Source organism: Ricinus communis, chromosome 4 (assembly GCF_019578655.1).
Source record: "Ricinus communis isolate WT05 ecotype wild-type chromosome 4, ASM1957865v1, whole genome shotgun sequence".
NCBI lineage: Eukaryota > Viridiplantae > Streptophyta > Magnoliopsida > Malpighiales > Euphorbiaceae > Ricinus > Ricinus communis.
The window spans coordinates 24946311-24966564 of record NC_063259.1 but is presented as its reverse complement, the minus strand read 5'-3'; the positions used below and the strand labels follow the sequence as shown (position 1 = coordinate 24966564).

Here is a 20254-nt window from a genome sequence, read left to right as displayed (position 1 = left end):
AGAGGATAATGGATTGGGATTCTCTCCTATTCAGTATTTGACTGACTACGTGGTAATGAAGTTGTTAATGGGAAAAAGTCAAATAACTAGAAATCTAACTAAATCCAATATTATATATAAAGAAAAACCCCAGTTCAAATTTAAATTTGGGACAAGTGTTTTGACCTTAAGAAATGATTAGCAAAGTCTCAATCAAGTGTTTAATTCCATAATAACTAGTATTTGGAAATGGTTAAATGTGGAAATGAGCTGAACATTTGTAAAGTAGCTCATCATCCTTTTAAGACACCAACATCCCTAAGAATCCCATTCAACGAAAAATTCAAAACTAAAAAAGAGGAAACAAAAAACTATCGTTCAGTATGTTCCTATCGTGTTTGTCTTGTACACGAAGACTCGATCAAAGTATATCAGATATGGAAAGCTTTTTTTTTTTGTTTTGAAAGAAATTAGATATGTAGAGCTATGAATAGGATTTGGTTGTTTACAAATGTTTCTGTGAATCCAACTTATATTAGACTTCCTTTAAATACGTACGTAGTCAGTTTTGTAGTAATACTTGTGTATATAAATACATAAGGAACATAGCTAAGATCTGCCAGCTGAAGTCTTCCAATCAATATGAACATGGAATTTCAGGATGATATTCTCTCAAAAATCCCACCTGGGTACAGATTTTTACCTACAGATGAAGAGCTGATAACTGATTACTTGATGAAGAAGGTCTGTTACGAGCCTCTTCCTCCTCATGTTATTCCAGAGATTGATGACACCGAGCTCCATAGCAAGGCACCGAGTAGCCTTGGTAAAGCCTTTTCTTTGTTTAATTAAAATCTTGCCGGTGCTGTAACATGTACACTGGGTTTCAACCTTAGTCACAGATATTGCAATTTCCAACCATATATATCACAACATAAAACACATGAATGTGTTAATATTCCTGTCAAGTTGCTAACTGCTAACTGCTAGCTAGAAAATTATATCCTCGTTTTCTGTTGTTGGTGAGTGATACATTTTCTTTTCTGCATTGTTTTTTTTTTTTTCAATTCATAGATTGGAGAAAGGGCATCACAGCCGACCCAACCTGACAATGTGTAGGGGGGATATCAGAGCAGCCTCTGAAGGCTGTGAGAGAGAGCAGGGTAGGCGTTGAAGGGTTCCATGGAGGATGGATGATGTGTATATATGTGGACAAAAATGATGTCTGTGTGGCCTAGAAAATGTGCATAATATATATGCTATAATTACGCAAGGAGAGGACATATGTAGTGGCATATTAGAATGACTGTTTTCTTGAACTGTGCACATTTGGTTTCATGATCTGAAAAGGAAAGAAAATAAGTCGTTTTCTTTGTGTGACAGTCACATTTTCATGTGGAGAAAGGGAGTGGTACTTCTTTATCCATGAAGGGGAAGCATTTCCTGGACGTCATCAGAAAGAAAAGAAAAGTAAAGGATCGAGTAGAACTGTAGGAGATGGAAAAGGGTTTTGGAAAGCAAATGGGAAAGAACAACCAATTTGCAATTCTGATGGGAAAGTTTTTGCCTTCAAAATCCATTTAACTTACTTTTCAGGAAGTTCTCCGGGTAATGCCAGGAAAACACATTGGAAGATGGAGAAGTATCGATTGCCTTCTGATCGTTGTCACAAGGCAGGTTGCTATCTTAAGTTTGAAACAAACTGCACAACGGAAGAATACTGGATGCTCCACAAAATAACACCATTCCTGATGACAATAACAATAATATATTAAAAATATTAAATATCATCTTTTTTTCTCCTAGTCTTATTAGTATTATCCTTTTTTTGTTGAATACTACTATTATTTCATTAATGAAAGCTCTAAATAAAGTTTGAATTTTTAATTACATAAGCTTATTGAATTCCATTGTATTATGTCAGCGATGCATATAATGTTTCATTTGCTAATAATTCTTTCTTTCTTTTTTGTTTTTGTTTGACTCACTTAAAAATTGCCTGCAGGAGAAAGAGTGGGCACTGGGAAGACTGATAAGAGGAGTGGAATATACTTAGTTTTCTTCATAAGATTTCATTCTTTTTTTTTTTTTTTTTTTTTATATGTATCTTGAGAATAAAACGTATAGGTGGAAGCACTGTCATACATTCTTTTATTTTCTTATTATTGAATTCAAATTGCATACTGAGACTTATTAGTACTCCAGACTCTCTAATTAGTTTCATGATGTAAATTACACATTTACAAGTTACTAAATTTAGTATTTTATAGTAAAAAGATATCAAATTTTTAGTTTGTAATTAAATGATTAATGGATTTTATTTTCAATAATATCAATGGAACCGTAAGGAAAAATTATATAGACGGTCACTAAACTTTATACTTTATAATAAGAAAAGACCTAATTACAAATTAAATCTCGAATTTTATACTTTTTAATAATTTTATCCAATTATTTTAAAATTTTAAAATAAATATCATTTTTTTAATTTTTTTATAAAAATACTTTCTACATACAGTTTTTGAAGTCTCACGGTAAAAAAAATATATAGGAAGTCGATTGTACTTATTAAAATAATAATAATTATGAATTAGCAAAATAATTTATCATAAACTTAAAAATGTGAACATTAAAATTTTCAATATTTGCATTATTTCACATATTTTACATCTTAATTTAACACATTTTTTATTGACTCGTTAAATTTAATGTTAAGCAGAATTAACTTACCACGTCATTTTCCTCTTTCTAAAATTTCAAAAATTATTATCAAAAGTGTTTTGAAAAATAAATTGAAAGTATATGTATTTATTTTAAAATTTTGAAACAATTGGATAAAATTTTTAAAAAGTATAAAATTTAAGAATTAATTAGCAATTAGGCCTAAAAGAAATACTAAATTTTTTATTTTAAAAGATACATGGACATTATCTTTTCATAATAAATCAAATACTCGGTAATTTTTTTGTTACAAAGTATAAAATTTTGTGATCATATATGTAATTTATTTTCTAAATGTGTTAGAAAAATTTACTGGTGTTATTAAAATTAAAATTTAGCAACTATTTAATTACAAATCAAAAGTTTAATATATTTTTGTTACAAAGTGTAAAATTCGATGATTGCCAATGTAATTTTCCCCACAAGTGTTTTTTTTTTATAATTCAGATAAACATATAATTTTCAATATTTATAACTCTCTAATTTTTCTGCGAATAAAAAATTATGATAAAAAAGAATTAACCCTTCTAGAGTTGATTTTAATCATAGTCTATTTAGGATTATATTTGGCAAGAGCTTTTTATTAATAGACATAAATAAATTATCAACTTCTTTTAAGACAATGTGAAAAAAAAATAAGTCTGATCCTATAATTTTGTACTATTAGGCAAAGTGTCTGATAGGTTCATATGATATATATATATATATATATATATATATATATATATATATATCGGTATTTTAGTATTTTAATTGTATGTCTTATATACATAATATGTAGAAATATGTACTTATGATCTCACTTTAACTTTATTATCCAATTTCAGGTATTAATAATCAAAAATGAAAAACATGAGCCTAAATACTTACAAATAGACTTAAAGATGCGTGTTCTACTAATTTTACTAGCCTAGCCGAATATATTAAGGCCGAAAGAAGAATTAATTAAGTCGTTTATGTAATTATGGACCATTAACAGTTATTTACTTAAGTTAGGATAGTTAAGAATTGTATAAGATAACTCTTAAAAGTTTTATACTTAGAGGAATCTCTACAAGTAGTGGAGATCGATTACACAATAAGGGATACACTTCTAGTATGCATTTGTCCATTATTTCTCTCTCTATAATTCTCTACAGTTCGTCTTCCACAAATACTTTAGTTTAGTTATTCATTGTTCTTTTAAAATCTTAATAAGGTTTTCAAGAAGTAGATAGTGAGAACTAATCATCTTCCAACTTGAAAAATTTTGGATTTTAAGGAGGCTTTTACTTTTTTGTCTTATTTTTATATTTTTCTATTTAATTACAATGACTGTTAGATTAAATATGTCAGGCTAGTTTCACAAGTGTTTAGTCTAGTCTTTTTACTTATGTATGAACTTTATTTTTTATTTATTTGATGAATGATTTCTTTACCTTTATATCTTTATTAGTTAATTATTATTATTAGTTGACCATCATATCAATTTAATAATAAAATTTGTTATGAAAATATAGATTCAATATATTAAAAGACACCATTTTTACTTCAATTTATATTGGTATAAAAAATTTTAGTTGCATCATTAGTTTGAGTGGCTAAAGAAAAAGACACATCACCATCTCATTCATTAGATCTAAACTTAAAGTAAAACAATGAAATTACTAAATAAATGACTAGGTTAAATACTAGTTTATCATATAGTTTTCATATATTGTAATAATTGCACATTTATTTTACGGTTTATTATATTTATTTTAATGAATATACTATTTTTTTCAAAAATATTGGCTTAGAGACTTATCTTTAGTTTTCTTGCGTGATAGTTAGTCCTTATAAATTCGATATTTGAATTTTTTTATGCAATCAATATCGTAGTGAATTTATCCTTCCTATATGAATGATTCATATACTTGCGTTTATATATTGATAGATATTAGTGCAATCAAATTACATAATCTATTTAGAAAATGTAACAAAAAATGTTTTTAAAAAAAATTGCTTGATTACCCAACACATCTAAAATATCTGATAAAAATAATGTCATTAGCCATCAGAATATATAAGCCCGAAATCATTTTCCTGAAAGAAATTTTTTTTTTCTCCAAGCGTTTATGTATATTATGAAATCAAGATTATTAAGCTACAGGAGTAAAATCAGAAAGGCTGTATCAATCATAGTAAAAACAGTAAAACACTGTAAAGTCTACTTTAGAATGGAAACCCTACAAACCAACCAAAACATCCTATTATTGCTTCATCTGTTCAGCAAAGCTAATGAAATTCTTGAAAGAAGATCCACCTTCATTGATGCTCTTTCTAGCCATTTCTTTCAATTTCAGAGAATTGGCTTTTATATTCTTATCAGAGAGCAATTTCTCTATCTTGGATTTAATTTCATGCCTAGTTACAGTCCCATTTTCATCTGGTATTACTCTCAGGCCAACCTTCCAAGCTTCACAAATATAATCCCTGTTATGAAATTGATCTACACAGTAAGGCCAACATAGAAATGGTACCCCATTGGTTACACCTTCCATTGTTGAATTCCATCCACAATGAGAAAAGTAACATGCAATGGAAGGATGAGCTAACACCTTTTCTTGAGGTGCCCATTCGACTATCTTTCCATGATTTCCATTTCTTTCCATGAATCCATCAGGGTATGCTACAATGTCTCCGTTCATAAAACCTGATCTAACAACCCATAAAAATGGTTGGCCTGTCATCTCAAGGCCAAGTGCAAGTTCATTAAATTGTTGCTGATTGCAGACTAGTGTACTGCCAAATGCAGCATAAATGACCGATCCTGTAGGTTGTTTATCGAGCCAGCTTAAGCAAGTCGAATCCTCAGGCCACAGATTTCCAAGGAAAGGTCCCAAGCGGGCATTCGCGGACAATGGACCAATGGGTAAGATATTGGGAAGCAAGTCAGTGGCTGATGATTCAAGTTCATAAAAAGAATTGACAATAAGGGAATCAGAAATTCTGACATATTCCCATGTGGTTTTGACAAAATTTCTGAAAACGAATTTCTGTCCCTCTGGATCGCCTTGCATGCTCCATAAGAGTTCATTTGTATTCCAGGCAGGAATTTCTTCGGATAGACAAATCAGCTCTTTTCTAATCGGTAATCCTGCGGCGAATTACAGGTATTCTATCAAAGATCAATACCATATTCCACCAGGGGAAAAAAAAAGTTTAAAGGATAGGCATAATTTCATCGACAAATTTTATGAAGTGTGAAAAGTTATTTTCTTCTTGTCCTTACCATCAATATCTATGATTCCAGCCTCGATAAGCTTAGGAGCATGCAGTATCAATGCCAAGTTTCCTAGTCCGTAAGGTACAAATGCAACAGCTTTGATGAACATTTTCTTGGCTACTTCGAGTGACCACCCATTTGCTATATCAGCAACGACATGCGTTACTTGCACATCATTGTTTACCTGATTAATGTTTTCGATCAAATCTTGCAGATGACCCCGCATAAAACTTGGTGCAATCTCTAATGTTTCCCATTTATCTTGTCCATCAGGAGTAGACTGCAACACTTCAGGAATTGAAACTAGACTTATTGGACACTGCTCCGCGAATTTCTCAGGCATTGCAGACATGATTTTCATGTGTATGGACTCTGTGTTGACAAATGTGACCATGATGCCATGGTCAGCTAGGTTGTAGGCCAACTTCATGAGGGGGGAAACATGGCCTTGTGCTGGGAAAGGTACAAATATTACATGTGATTTACTACCCATCTTAGTTAAACACGACGGATTGATGTCCCAAATTGTTCTGAATATATACATCGATGTTTCTGATTGATGGCGATGGTGATTTTGTATTGAAAACGCTAATTAATATTCTTCTGTTGTTAAGTGTCTGCACGTTTGTAATAATTGAAGTCATTGCTTATGCACTTGGCTTGGGGCATATACCAGCCGGCTTCTTTTTGTTAGTTTACTAGTGTATTATAATCTTTGTCATTTTAGGACAACATTATACATAATAATTCATTTTACCCAATACAAATACGCAACTCAAGGGTTAAAATAATAATATGATTTGATATCATTCTAGAAATGTATCATTGGGTATTATATATATTATATTTTTTTAAGGTCCTCTTATTGTAGGGAAAATGTATTCTTTGGAATTTCTGACTCTTTAATTTTGTTTTTTCTCAAAACATGATTCCCTTATCAATAAGTTCCAAAATATGGCTTCATTGGAAAAATCATTTTCCCAAAAGCTTTGGAACATACTTTTGTTTGGTCTATTAAAAACATGTCACCTCATAAACAAATTAATAGACCTGGTTGGCCTATATTTTTCTTTTGCATTAATTTTCTGTTTTCATAAATCTTGGCCTTTGTGAACATGAACATTTTCTGAAGTTCCATTCTGGTTACTGATTTTGCAGTAGCAACAATCATCCGAAAGTACAATTCAAATATGGCAATAAGAATTCTCATTTATTTTCTCTAAGGACATCGATTACATTAGCTAGAAAGTTGAAAGAGAACGCATAGCAGGAAATTAAAGTCTTCGATGATTTGCTTAAGCTGAGCAACAAAGTTCTCCAAATTTTTAGAGGAAGATCCTCCTTTCCTCGTACCCTTTCGAGCCAATTCCTTCAGCTTCATTACAGTAGACTTGATACCAGCATCCGAAAGCAACTCTTCCACCTTCATATAATATTGTTAGCACTCTTCCTTTATTTGTTTTTTTCTTTTCAAATACTAAAGTTAACAACTTATCAAGCTGGAAAAAGTTTAGGGTACTACACATGCCGACCAAAAAACTGTTATTGCTTTATTTGTTCAACAAAGCTAATGAAATTCTTGAAAGAATGATGGGAAAAAACAGCCACAAACGGTAAACAAATAAATGAGGAATTAATCTCTGTTTGTCTAAACTTTCCCAACTTGAATGAACCCCGAGGATGCAAACAAATAGGATGTTCTTAATGCAATTAGAACACACACAATATCACTGCTATGCACCAAGATATTGAGCTAAAACAGTAAGCACACAACAACACAAAGACACCAAAATTTTAGCGTGGAAAACCTATAAACTAGGGAAAAACCACGGGACCATTTTGGCCGCTTAAATCCACTATCATCATCAAAGGAGCAATACAAAGTCTTCTCTAGATAATACTAGAGGCATACAAAATCATCATATCCTTGGAAGTAAGCACATCAAGGTGTATGGAATCAAAATAGAGCCAAGATAAGAAATATATCACCAGAAAATTAGCTACTGTCCAGACCAACGAAACCCGACCTCCGGACCTCAAAAACCGATCTCCACCGTCCAAAATATTGGCCCAGATGCTGTGTAGCTGCTATCCAAAAATCACGACGATCCAACGGTTCAATCTACGGGAAACGGAACTTTTCTGCTGCTGTGTATTCTCCTCTCTTCACCTCTCTCTTTTCTTTTAATATATGAAGTCTTGGTAAAAAAAAAAAACCCTAGCCCTAGACGTTTTTATAATAATATGCTCCCAAAATAGAAAGTCTAAATAAGACTTTAATATGCTCAATGGTTGGGCTTTCCTCATGGGTCAAAAAAAAAAACAAAGAAAGAAAAAAAAAACCCAACAAATCTCCCCCTTTTTGACTTATGAGGAAGAGTTCGTCATACCGGCGATGGAGCAACATACCTTCAACTTTTCCCTTGCTAGAACCTTTGTCAACATATCGGCACCATTATCATCAGTATGAACTTTATCAAGTTCAAATAGTTTGTCTTCAAGTGCATCTCTAATCCAATGATACCTCACATCAATATGCTTGGTTCGTTTGTGAAACATAGAATTTTTAGCAAGGTGAATAGTACTTTGATTATCACAAAGAACCACGTAACGCTGTTGCACAAAGCCAATCTCTTGCATAAATCTTTTGAGCCATAATAGCTCCTTACACGCCTTCACATTGCAGCCACATACTCGGCCCTCGGTGGTGGATAAAACCACACACTTTCGCAGTCTCGATTGCCATGACACGTACTCCCCCTGCAAAAGTCATCAAATATCCAAGTGGATTTCATGTTGTCCTTATTTCCTGCCATATCAGAATCAGTATAACCAACAAGTATCGGCTTTCCATTTCCAAATGTTATACCTAATTTGGAAGTACCACGTAGATATCTGAGAATCCACTTCACTGCTTCCCAATGCTTCTTACCTGGATTTGAGGAAAACGACTAACAACACCTACCGCATGAGCAATATCGGGTCGTGTGCACACCATAGCATACATCAAGCTCCCTACGGTTGAGGCATAAGGGACTCTATCCATCTCTTCAATCTTCTTCTCGGAAGATGGACAATCTTTATCTGTCGACTGAAGTTAGTAGTAAGAGGAGAACTAACCTCTTTAGCTTTATCCATGTTGAATCTGCGAAGCACCTTCTCGATGTATTGCTCCTGTGACATGTGTAGCTTCTTCAAAGCTCTATCTCGAGTGATCCGAATGCCAAGAATATGTTTTGCTGGCCCCAAGTCTTTCATAGCAAAAGACTTGCTCAATTGTATCTTCAAATTTGAGTAATTCTTTCTGCATTCTTGCCAACAATTAACATGTCATCAACATATAACAATAAAATGATGAAATCATCATCACCAAACCTCTGGAAGAAAACACAATGGTCTAAAGTAGTCTTTCGGTAATTTTGCTCCCCCATAACTGACTCAAACTTCTTGTACCACTTGTCTTGGTGCTTGCTTGAACCCATAAAGACTCTTTTGAAGTCTACACACATAGCCTTCTTTTCCCTTAACTTTGAAAACCTTCAGGTTGCTCCATGTAGATTTCTTTATCCAAGTCACCATGAAGAAAAGCTGTTTTGACATCCATCTGTTCAACCTCGAGATCAAGGTCGGCCAAACCAAGAACAACATGAATAGATCCCATCTTCACGGTAGGAGAAAATCTCATCAAAGTCAATACCATTTCTCATTCGAACCCTTTGACCACCAATCTAGCCTTGTACCTAGGTTGTGCGGTGTGCTCTTGATTTTCACTTTGTAGACCCACTTGTTCTTCAAAGCTCTCTTGCCTTTAGGCAACTTCACCAACTCAAAAGTATTATTCTCATATAAGGAATTCATCTCATCTTGCATGGCTTCAACCCACTCCCTTTTGTGCTCATCTTCCATGGCCTCTGCATAACACTCAGGCTCTCCCCCATCGGTGAGTAAGACATACTCATTAGCTCGAAAAACGAGTGGAAGGATGACGATCTCTTATTGACCGCCTAAGTGGGACAAATGGTGGCACGTCACGGTATCTCTGAATGAAATTCTTCATCCACCTCTGGCCGTTCGGAGCATCAATATCATCGATTATCATGTTGTTCATCATTCCGAACATCATCGTCAAGAGGTGGTTCTACATCTTTGAGGAGAGCCTTTGGATCCAAATCGGTAATATCATCATTATGTTGAGAACTGTCTCTTTCTTCTCAACATCTTTCAAGGTCCGATCTTCAACAAACACATCATCTCGGCTTCGAATAAGTTTCTTGTGGACATGATCATATAATCTGTAACCAAACTCATCTTGGCCATAACCCAAGAAAATACATGGTTTTGACTTCACATCAAGCTTTGATCTTTCATCTTTAGGAATGTGCACAAAAGCTTTGCATCCAAAGACCCTTAAGTGACCGTAGAAAACATCTTTGCCACTCCAAACCACCTTCGAGGTACATCAAAAGACAAAGGAACACAAGGAGTTAGATTAATAACATGTACCATTGTATTCAAAGCTTCTCCCCGAATGAACTTGGCGTGCATGTGACAACAAACATCCCGACACGCTCCATCAAAGTTCTGTTCATCCGCTCTGCTAATCCGTTCAACTGTGGTGTCTTGGGAGGACTCTTTTGATGTCGAATACCATGATCTCTACAATAAGCATCAAATGGGCCAATGTATTCACCTCCATTATCTGTCCGAATACACTTAAGCTTCTTTCCAGTCTGTCTCTCAACCGAGGCATGAAACTGCTTAAACACTTCAAATACTTGATCTTTAGATTTCAAGGTATAAACCCATACCTTTCTGGAGTGATCATCAATGAATGTGACAAAGTAGGAGCAACTACCAAGTGTCCTAGTCTTCATAGGACCACAAACATCAGAGTGCACCAGATCAAGTATACTCTCCTTCCTGGAAGGAGGATGGCTCTTAAAGGAAACCACAATTACATTTACACCTTAAGCGGTGAGAACACTTCTTTAGATGAATATCATGCACACCCGGTAACACATTTCTCTTCAACAAAAGAGACATCCCTTTTCACTCATGTGACCAAGTCTCTTATGCCATAAATCGGTCATGTCAAGATTCACTACGTGATTGACCCTATCCTTGAAGATCTTCGGATGTGTCATGTACAACTTTGAGCATCTTTTACCTCTAGCCACGATCAAAGAACCACAAGTGAGTTTCCATATTCCATTACCAAAGTTGTTGCTGTAACCATCGTCATCAAGTAGGCCCGCGGAGATCAAATTAAGTCTCATATCTGGAACATGTTTTACATTATGTAAAACCAACTCTATCCCAGTGTCAAACTTCAAACAAATATCTCCGATGCCTGCAATCTTTGATAGTCCATTATTACCCATCCTAACATTACCAAAGTTACCTGGAGTATAAGATGAATAAAAATCCCTCTGTGATGTTACATGACATGTAGCACCACTATCAACAACCCAGCTCGAATCATCATGTGCAATATTGATCATATCAAGATCAGAACAAATAAGGAACTCATCGGTAGTAATGTTAACTTCAGCATTGCCATTACCATCCTCATCTTTCTTATGGTTCTTTTGATTGCTGTAATCGCTCTTCTTCTTCTCCTTTTTCAATTGCCTGCAGAACCGTATTGTGTGCCCTTTTCTACCACAATGATAGCATTCAAAATCAGCAAACTTTCCTTTGGATTTACTTCGATGCTTCCCTTTGTTACCTGGACCTCTACTCTGACTTCTCCCCCTGCTTTCTGTAACTAAGACATCAGAATGTGAAGAGGAACCTTGTGACTTTCTTCTCATCTCTTCATTTAAAACACTGCCTTTAGCTAATTCCATGGTGATAATACCATCTGCTGCAGAGTTGGACAATGATGTCCTAAAAGTTTCCCATGAGTCCCAGAGTAAAGTGCCCGGAGCCATAAGCCTTGTATCTCATCTTCAAACTTGATACCCATTCCTGCAAGTTGATTTATGATTCCCTGAAAAGAATTCAAATGATCGATGTGGGAGTTCCATCATGGTATTTCAAGCTCATCATCTGTTTTATTAAGAACAATTTATTGTTTTCGGTCTTTCTAGCATACAACTGTTCAAGCTTGTTCCACAAAGTGCGAGCATGAGTCTCTCCGCTGATATGGTTCAAAACATTATCATCAACCCATTGACGAATATACCCACAAACCTGTCTATGCAAAATATTCCACTCTGCATCTGTTTTACTCTCAGGTTTATCAGTATTAAACACAGGCAAATAATAATCCTTCACATAAAGTAGGTCTTCCATCTTGCCTTTCCAAATATGATAATTAGAACCATTCAAATTAATCATCCTACTTGTGTTAGCTTCCATCATTCAAACAAGTTTAACCCAATATAGAAGAACCTGGCTCTGATACCAATTTGATGGGAAAAAACAGCCACAAACGGTAAACAAATAAATGCGGAATTAATCTCTGTTTGTCTAAACTTTCCCAACTTGAATGAACCCCGAGGATGCAAACAAATAGGATGTTCTTAATGCAATTAGAACACACACAATATCACTGCTATGCACCAAGATATTGAGCTAAAACAGTAAGCACACAACAACACAAAGACACCAAAATTTTAGCGTGGAAAACCTATAAACTAGGGAAAAACCACGGGACCATTTTGGCCGCTTAAATCCACTATCATCATCAAAGGAGCAATACAAAGTCTTCTCTAGATAATACTAGAGGCATACAAAATCATCATATCCTTGGAAGTAAGCACATCAAGGTGTATGGAATCAAAATAGAGCCAAGATAAGAAATATATCACCAGAAAATTAGCTACTGTCCAGACCAACGAAACCCGACCTCCGGACCTCAAAAACCGATCTCCACCGTCCAAAATATTGGCCCAGATGCTGTGTAGCTGCTGTCCAAAAATCACGACGATCCAACGGTTCAATCTACGGGAAACGGAACTTTTCTGCTGCTGTGTATTCTCCTCTCTTCACCTCTCTCTTTTCTTTTAATATATGAAGTCTTGGTAAAAAAAAAATCCTAGCCCTAGACGTTTTTATAATAATATGCTCCCAAAATAGAAAGTCTAAATAAGACTTTAATATGCTCAATGGTTGGACTTTCCTCATGGGTCAAAAAAAAAAACAAAGAAAGAAAAAAAAAACCCAACACCACCTTCACTAATGCTCTTTCTGGTCATTTCTTTCAGTTTCAAAGAATTGGCTTTTATATCCTTATTAGAGAGCAATTTCTCAATCTTGGTTTTGATTTCATGTCTACTTACAATCCCATTTTCATTTGGCATTACTCTTAGGCCAACCTTCCAAGCTTCACAAATGTAATCCCTGTTATGAAATTGATCTACACAGTAAGGCCAACATAGAAATGGCACCCCATTGGTTACACCTTCCATTGTTGAATTCCATCCACAATGAGAAAAGTAACATGCAGTGGAAGGATGAGCTAACACCTTTTCCTGAGGAGCCCATTTGACTATCTTTCCATGACTTTCATTTCTTTCCATGAATCCATCAGGGTATTCTGCAATATCTCCTTTCATAAAATCTGATCTAACAACCCACAAAAATGGTTGGCCTGTCATCTCAAGGCCAAGTGCAAGTTCATTAAATTGTTGCTGGTTGCAGACAAGTGTGCTGCCAAATGCAGCATAAATGACAGAGCGTGCAGGTTGTTTATCGAGCCAGCTTAAGGTAGTTGAGTCCTCAGGCCATAAATTTCCAGAGAAAGTTCCCAAGCGAGCATTTGCAATCAATGGACCGATGGGTAAGATGTTGGGAAGCAAGTTAGAAACCGATGATTCAAGTTCATAAAAAGAATTGACAATAAGGGAATCAGAAATTCTGACGTATTCCCCTGTGGTTTTGACAAAATTCCTGAAGACGAATTTCTGTTCCTCTGAATCGCCTTGGATGCTCCAAGTGAGTTCATCTATATTCCAGGCAGGAATTTCCTTGGATAGACAAATCGGCTCTCTTTTAATTGGAATTCCTGCAGTGAATTGCAGATATTCCGTCAAAGATAAATACCACATTTTCCACACAGAGAAAAAAAAGAAGAAAAATAAGTCCGTAGGATAGGCATAATTTCATCGACAAATTTACCATCAACATCTATGATTCCAGCCTCGATAAGCTTAGGAGCGTGCAATATGAATGCCAAGTTTCCTAGTCCATAAGGTACAAATGCAACAGGCTTAATGAACAATTTCTTAGCTACTTCCAGCACCCACCCATTTGCTATATCAGCAACAACATGTGTTACTTTCACATCATTGTTCACCTGATTTATATTTTGGATCAAATTTTGCAGATGAACCCGCGTAGACCTTGGTGCAATCTCTACTGCTTCTTCTTTATCTTGTTCATCAGGTTTAGACTCCAACCCTTCAGGAATTGAAACTAGACTTATTGGACACTGCTCCGCGAACTCCTCTGGCATTGCAGACATAATTCTCATGTGTATGGACTCTGTGTTGATAAATGTGACCTTGATGCCATGGTCAGCAAGGCTGTAAGCCAACTTCATGAGGGGAGCAACATGGCCTTGTGCTGGGAAGGGCACAACTATCACATGTGATTTATTACCCATCTCACTTTTATTCGCTGATCGTCGCTACACTCGCTGTTCCACTTGCTGTCTGAAGTGCCATTTTTATAAATGGCCATGTCTTGTCCATTACGTTGTCTGAATATTTTCTGAGCACATGGATATACGTGGTCTCCAAGCTTATAATGAAACGGCTGCCAAGAACATTTGATTGATGGCTGCTTTGAACAATATTAGATTTTCACAGGCTTGACAAAAAGAAATGCCAGGCCTGTTACTTAAATTTGCATATGATTTTGCTTTAAAGTGCGTAAACATCATTTGTTGGTCAAAATCGTTGCCTATTTAATTTCTATTCTTGCACTGTTAAGTCTCCACAGGTTTGTTATTAGTGAACTCATTGCTTACGTACTTACACAGGTTTGGCTGCTGCTTATTTCCAAGCACCCAAACAAAACAATCAGAGCCCGCTTTATTATAGAATCAATATTTTATTTTTTTTTTTGAAGTTTTTAAATAAAATATTGAGATGTTTAGATTTCTACTTGGAGTAGTTTATTACTTTGAATAAATTGCATCTCAATATTATATTAATAATATTTATTTTTAATATTAATAATATTGTATTTGAAATTTATTAAGTTAACAGGCTCTAAGATACTGGAGTCAACATTGGAGAATTTGGCCAAAAATCATTCACTTAGCTGATACTGTGTTGACGGCTATGAAAAGTTTTTGAGTAGAGAGAGTAAGTATTATTGTGACCCATGGCTCAAATTTAAGGGACCTTTATGCAATTTATCCTTTTTAAGAAAAGGATTCCTCTTTGTTCCTTTCTTTTTTTTTTTTTTTTGTTTTAAGAAGTGATGGTGCAATTGAGGTCAACCGATCAAGTGGCACCACCCTGTAATCCATCCATCCATTGTCAAGTGCGCGAAGCAGGTGAACGCTGCTCTGTGGAGCCAGCCTCACGCAGTAAGTACCCTCCGCTTCAGGGGCAAAGGGATCCAAGCTTTTGCTGGAACCACAAGACCCAACTCTCCACTTGGATTGGGTAAAGCCAGCAAAAGGCCCACTTGGAACCCGATTCCCTACTAGACCCAATGTCCCGCCACTTTTTACGGCCCCTCGCTTGTGGCACAGGACCGCGTTACCCACCCTGGGTTTTTTTTTTTCCTTTTATTTTGTGATTTAACGTTATTATATTTTTATTATGTTATAAATTAATATTTTTATAATTTTTATAATTTATTTCAATAATAAAATTATTTTATAGGTGATTGTCATCAGATCAACTATTATCTATTATAATACTTCTAAGGATATTATAATTTTATTTTAAGGATTATATTTCATTTTATTTCTGATAAAATTAAAAAAATATATATTAATCTTATTAAACATGAGTTCAATGTAACTATTTATACATTAAATCACTTAACAAGTGATTTTGTTATTGAAAATAAGTATTATACTAATATTAAATAATATAAATTTAAAGATATTACTTTATAGAATAGTTAAAATGTAAAAAAATACATTAAATCATATGTTACTTTTTTGTCACGAAAAAAAATACAGTCTCTTAAATGTAAAACCGTCAAACCATACTTTTCCATTTTTGCTATAGAAAAACATGTCACAATCACAAAGAAATTAATATCCCTCAATATCAGCAAATTGAAACTTCAGAAGAAAATGTTCATGTTGACCAAAGAAAATAGAAAATGAATGGCCAAAAGTAAATTACATCTGAGGTACCAATTTCAAATATTTAAAAATAAAAAAAGAGAGGCTTTTGTTGTATCAATGGTTTGAATCCCCTCTTTTGTGTACTCTCATCTAATCTATTAATGTTATTACACAACCACATAACAATTGATACTGAAAAAGATTGGAAAGCAATGATCTCTACAAATCTTACAATTGCTCACTTCTACTGATAAACTGTCGTTTGACTCCCATGCATATTATTATGTATATATATATATATATATATATATTATGGATACGTAATTTAGGGGAGTCTCCCCTCAATTATTATTTATATCACATCAACTATTTTTATTTTCTATTAAAATGCATTTTAATATTGGCTCTTGATTGCACGAAAGTCTATTGGTGGCCATGAAGTCATTGCCTACGATATTATGTATGGAAGAGTAGTGAGCTGTCGTTTGTTTTCATTTGCACTATCATTGTCTCCTTGTGGAACGAAGCCAATCTATGTTCTCTTGTCCAAGAAAATATTGACACCACATATAGATCAAGGTGCCCCTCCAAATCTTATCAGGAACAGAACTGAGGTAGGACTCACAATTATTGATACAATTCGATTAAACTACATAAATACCATACATAAATTAAATATGTTTAGATTTAAGATAAATAAATTTAATATGATTAACGAGTTAATTATATTAAACTATACACGCATGAGATACGATAAGATTAAATGCGACATTATACGAATTATCAACCCTAATTAATCAACATATAAGTCTTATCAAAGAAAGAAGAGTCTAGGAATCACAAAATTTACTCTTTTTTTTTTCTATTAACCACAATGTTCGAGCTTATTTGTTGGAAACAAACTCACCTGTAAAGCAACACAGGGAAGCAAGAAATTCTAAATGAAAAAGGAAAAGCAATTAAAGGTCAAATTACATACCTTGATTTTGGTTAACTTTAAATTACAGTTTAGTTCATTTAATTATAAAAACTCCTAATAAACAACTAAAAATCAATTCAAAACTATTTTTAATTACAACTGAAAGCCACCAGATGGTATAATATGCTTCAAACTCTGGTAATCCAATCTCCTTATTAATAATAATGATGCCAATGATACTAATAATAATAATTAAACAGCTTTTATATCCCCATGCAGAAGCAGCAACAATCAAAAACACCCATTATTGCTTTATCTGTTCAACAAAGCTTATGAAGTTCTTGAAAGAAGATCCACCTTCACTGATGCTCTTCTGAGACATTTCTTTCAGCTTAAGGGAGTTGGCTTTTATATCTTTATCAGAGAGTAATTTCTCTATCTTTGCTTTGATTTCATTCCTTGTTACTATCCCGTTCTCATCTGGGATTACTCCTAGACCAACCTTCCAAGTTTCACATATGTAACTCTTGTTGTGAAATTGATCTACAAGGCAAGGCCAGCATAGAAAAGGTATTCCCATGGTTAGACCTTCCATGGTTGAATTCCATCCGCAATGGGAAAAGAAACATGCAGTAGAAGGGTGAGCTAACACTTGCTCTTGGGGAGCCCATTCAACTATCTTCCCATAAGTCGCTACTCTTTCCATGAATCCATCAGGGAATTCTGTGAGCGACCCTTTTGTAAAATCTGATCTAACAACCCACAAAAATGGCTGGCCTATCATCTCAAGACCAATTGCTAATTCGTTAAGTTGTTGCTGGTTGCAGACTCCTGTGCTGCCAAATGCAGCATAGATGACTGAGTCTTCGGGTTGCTGATCTAGCCAATTTAAGCAAGTTGAGTCCTCACGCCACAAGTTTCCAGCAAAAGGTTGTCCCAAATGATTGTTTGCGCAAAAGGGTCCGATGGGTGAGGCATCAGGAATCAAATCACAGGCTGACGGCTCAAGTTCAGAAAATGAATTGACAAGAAGCCAATTGGAATTCCTGGCAGCTTCTGCAATGTCACGAATAAATTGTGCAAATATGAATTTCTGCATCTCTGTTTCACCTGATACACTCCATACTAATTCATTTGAATTGCAGGGAGGAAATGTTTTTGCCAGACAGATGACCTCATCTTTCAATGGCATTCCTGCAGAAGAATTACAAGTGTTCCTATCAAAATGAGTTAAATTATTTTCTCTACATATTGACTCACCTAAACATAATCTGACGAACAAATTGAAGTTAGAAACATAGAGTCAGTCATATTCTTACCATCAGCATCTATGATTCCATCCTCGATAAGCTTTGGAGCATGTAGTTGCAAGGCCAAGTTTCCTACTCCATAAGGTAGTACCCCAGCTCGCTTAATGCCCATCTTCTTGGCTACTTCCAGTGCTCCTTTAAGTGTTAAATCTGCTATGACACAAGATACTTGATCATCATGATTGGCCGACTGATTAAGACTTTCAATCAATTTCTGCAGATTGCCTGGCATAGAACTTGATATACTCTTTAATTTTTTGATTCGATCTTTTCTATCACGGTTGGACTCCACTCCATCCGAAATTGAAATTAGGCTTATTGGTATTTTCTCCTCGAGATTCTCGGGCATTGCAGCCATGATTCTTCCATGTATGGATTCTGAGTTAACGAATGTGACCTTGATTCCATGGTCAGCAAGTTTGTATGCCAGCTTCATGAGCGGGGCAACATGGCCTTGTGCTGGATATGGTATGACTATCACATGAGGCTTCTTTTCCATGATACAAACCCCAAAAGCTTGAAGATCTCAGATTCTGAAATGTGCTAATGCTGTAAACTTTTATTCATGAATCATGAAGAAGTCATTGGCTATGTTATATATGGCCAGCCTTTCTGTTGTTGTATTAGGCCTTTGTTTGTTTATTTCCTTCATGATTATAATTCCCTTTAGATTAAATTAATAATATGATAGGCACGTGGGCTTGCGTGTCTTTCTATTTTAGATTAAACAAAATCTAGTACACCAACTGCTCCAGAATCTTCCAGTCTACAAACAAAAAGAACACAGGAGATGAAACAGTCTTCAAAGGTTGAGCTGCTTTAACTGAGCAACAAAATCTTCCAAATTTTTTGTGGAAGATCCTCCTTTGCTGATACTCTTTCGAGCCAATCCCTTCAGTTTCATTATATTAGACTTTTTAGCAATTCCTCCACCTTCGTCTTGAGTTGATGCCTTGTGACTAGGGCTGAGCATGGATCTCGGTGATTCTCGTCCGAACCGAATAACCATACCGAAAAATACCAGAACCGAAATAACCAAAAGTTTTTATAACCAAATTGAACTGATCCGAATTTTTTTACTATTACGGTATGGTACTAGTTCTTTAGTAAAAACTGTACCATAACCGTACCATAACCGATCCGTCTTGTACTGCTCCGGACCAAACCGTTGAACCAAATTTTTTACATATATTTATTAATAATTATTTATATTATATAAATAATACCTATTAAAAATAACTATAATATTATAAAATACTTTATACTCTATAAAAAAATTATTTTAAACAATTATTATCGAAATAAGAGAAAATACTATATATTAAAAGTAACTATAATATTATAATGTACTTTATACTCCATAAAAAAATATAAATTATATATTAATATATCATATAGTATACTGATACTAATATACATTTCTCTAATACTAACTTTATAATTTATTAACTTAACCTTAATATATTTTCCTACCACATACTACAAGCCTACACTTAACAATTTGAATACATCGTCTTCCTCTTTAGAACATACCGTCACACCTCCCATTTTACAATTCAGAAAGACAAAATTCCTAAGGTAAATTTCTGGACAGAAAATCAAAATGAAGAAGGAAGAAATTGGCTCGCGTAGACGTCTTCCTATTTAGAACACACCACCACACCTCTCAATTTTCAATTCAGAAAGACAAAATCCCTAAGGCAAATTTTTCGACAGAAAATCAAAAGGAAGAAGGAAGAAATTTGCTCGCCTAGACGTTTTCCTCTTTAGCGCCACACATAATTGGCTCACAAAAAGGCAAAAGTAAGAATTGGCTT

The 20254-nt window shown here is 34.6% G+C and overlaps 3 protein-coding genes across 6 annotated transcripts; 1 reads left to right on the top strand and 2 right to left on the bottom strand.

Annotated features, from left to right (window-relative positions):
• Positions 1 to 399: 399 nt before the first annotated feature.
• On the top strand, positions 400 to 2505 carry LOC8284458 (NAC transcription factor 32). 2 transcript variants are annotated; one of them, XR_007215590.1, is made up of 2 exons: positions 400 to 805; positions 1054 to 1489. XR_007215590.1 is itself a non-coding variant. In XM_002514637.4 (2 exons), the coding sequence occupies exons 1-2, from the start codon at positions 622 to 624 to the stop codon at positions 1752 to 1754; spliced, it is 576 nt and encodes a 191-aa protein (XP_002514683.3). In that variant the 5' UTR covers positions 400 to 621; the 3' UTR covers positions 1755 to 2505. The 2 variants fall into 2 exon arrangements, 1 of the variants encoding a protein (XP_002514683.3); XM_002514637.4 differs by having other exon boundaries at positions 1363 to 2505.
• A 2263-nt stretch (positions 2506 to 4768) lies between these two features.
• Positions 4769 to 15061, bottom strand: LOC8284455 (UDP-glycosyltransferase 83A1). 3 transcript variants are annotated; one of them, XM_048372509.1, is made up of 3 exons: positions 14072 to 15061; positions 13125 to 13958; positions 4789 to 4984 (listed from the first exon to the last, which is right to left on the bottom strand). In XM_048372509.1, exons 1-3 carry the CDS (start codon positions 14556 to 14558, stop codon positions 4932 to 4934), a joined length of 1374 nt encoding a protein of 457 aa, XP_048228466.1. In that variant the 5' UTR covers positions 14559 to 15061; the 3' UTR covers positions 4789 to 4931. The 3 variants fall into 3 exon arrangements, with proteins under 3 accessions (XP_002514682.1, XP_048228466.1, XP_048228467.1); XM_048372510.1 differs by lacking the exon at positions 4789 to 4984 and adding an exon at positions 7137 to 7539 and having other exon boundaries at positions 13121 to 13958; positions 14072 to 15053; XM_002514636.3 differs by lacking the exons at positions 13125 to 13958; positions 14072 to 15061 and adding an exon at positions 5954 to 6443 and having other exon boundaries at positions 4769 to 5818.
• Positions 15062 to 17150: 2089 nt separating this feature from the next.
• On the bottom strand, positions 17151 to 19121 carry LOC8284454 (UDP-glycosyltransferase 83A1). The gene is made up of 2 exons (XM_002514633.4): positions 18447 to 19121; positions 17151 to 18321 (listed from the first exon to the last, which is right to left on the bottom strand). Exons 1-2 carry the CDS (start codon positions 18934 to 18936, stop codon positions 17432 to 17434), a joined length of 1380 nt encoding a protein of 459 aa, XP_002514679.1. The 5' UTR covers positions 18937 to 19121; the 3' UTR covers positions 17151 to 17431.
• Positions 19122 to 20254: the final 1133 nt, after the last annotated feature.

What these genes read in the sequence shown, in the direction of transcription:
- LOC8284455 (XM_048372509.1), bottom strand. Translation starts at nt 14,558, where the DNA reads ATGGGTAATAAATCACATGTGATAGTTGTGCCCTTCCCAGCACAAGGC. An exon ending in TGGAATCATAGATGTTGATG is followed by an intron (nt 13,959 to 14,071) that starts GTAAATTTGTCG and finishes AATTCACTGCAG; the next exon opens with GAATTCCAATTAAAAGAGAG. An exon ending in CAGAAAGAGCATTAGTGAAG is followed by an intron (nt 4,985 to 13,124) that starts GTGGTGTTGGGT and finishes GCATCAATGAAG; the next exon opens with GTGGATCTTCTTTCAAGAAT.
- LOC8284458 (XM_002514637.4), top strand. Translation starts at nt 622, where the DNA reads ATGAACATGGAATTTCAGGATGATATTCTCTCAAAAATCCCACCTGGG. An exon ending in CAAGGCACCGAGTAGCCTTG is followed by an intron (nt 806 to 1,362) that starts GTAAAGCCTTTT and finishes TTTGTGTGACAG; the next exon opens with TCACATTTTCATGTGGAGAA.
- LOC8284454 (XM_002514633.4), bottom strand. Translation starts at nt 18,936, where the DNA reads ATGGAAAAGAAGCCTCATGTGATAGTCATACCATATCCAGCACAAGGC. An exon ending in TGGAATCATAGATGCTGATG is followed by an intron (nt 18,322 to 18,446) that starts GTAAGAATATGA and finishes ATTCTTCTGCAG; the next exon opens with GAATGCCATTGAAAGATGAG.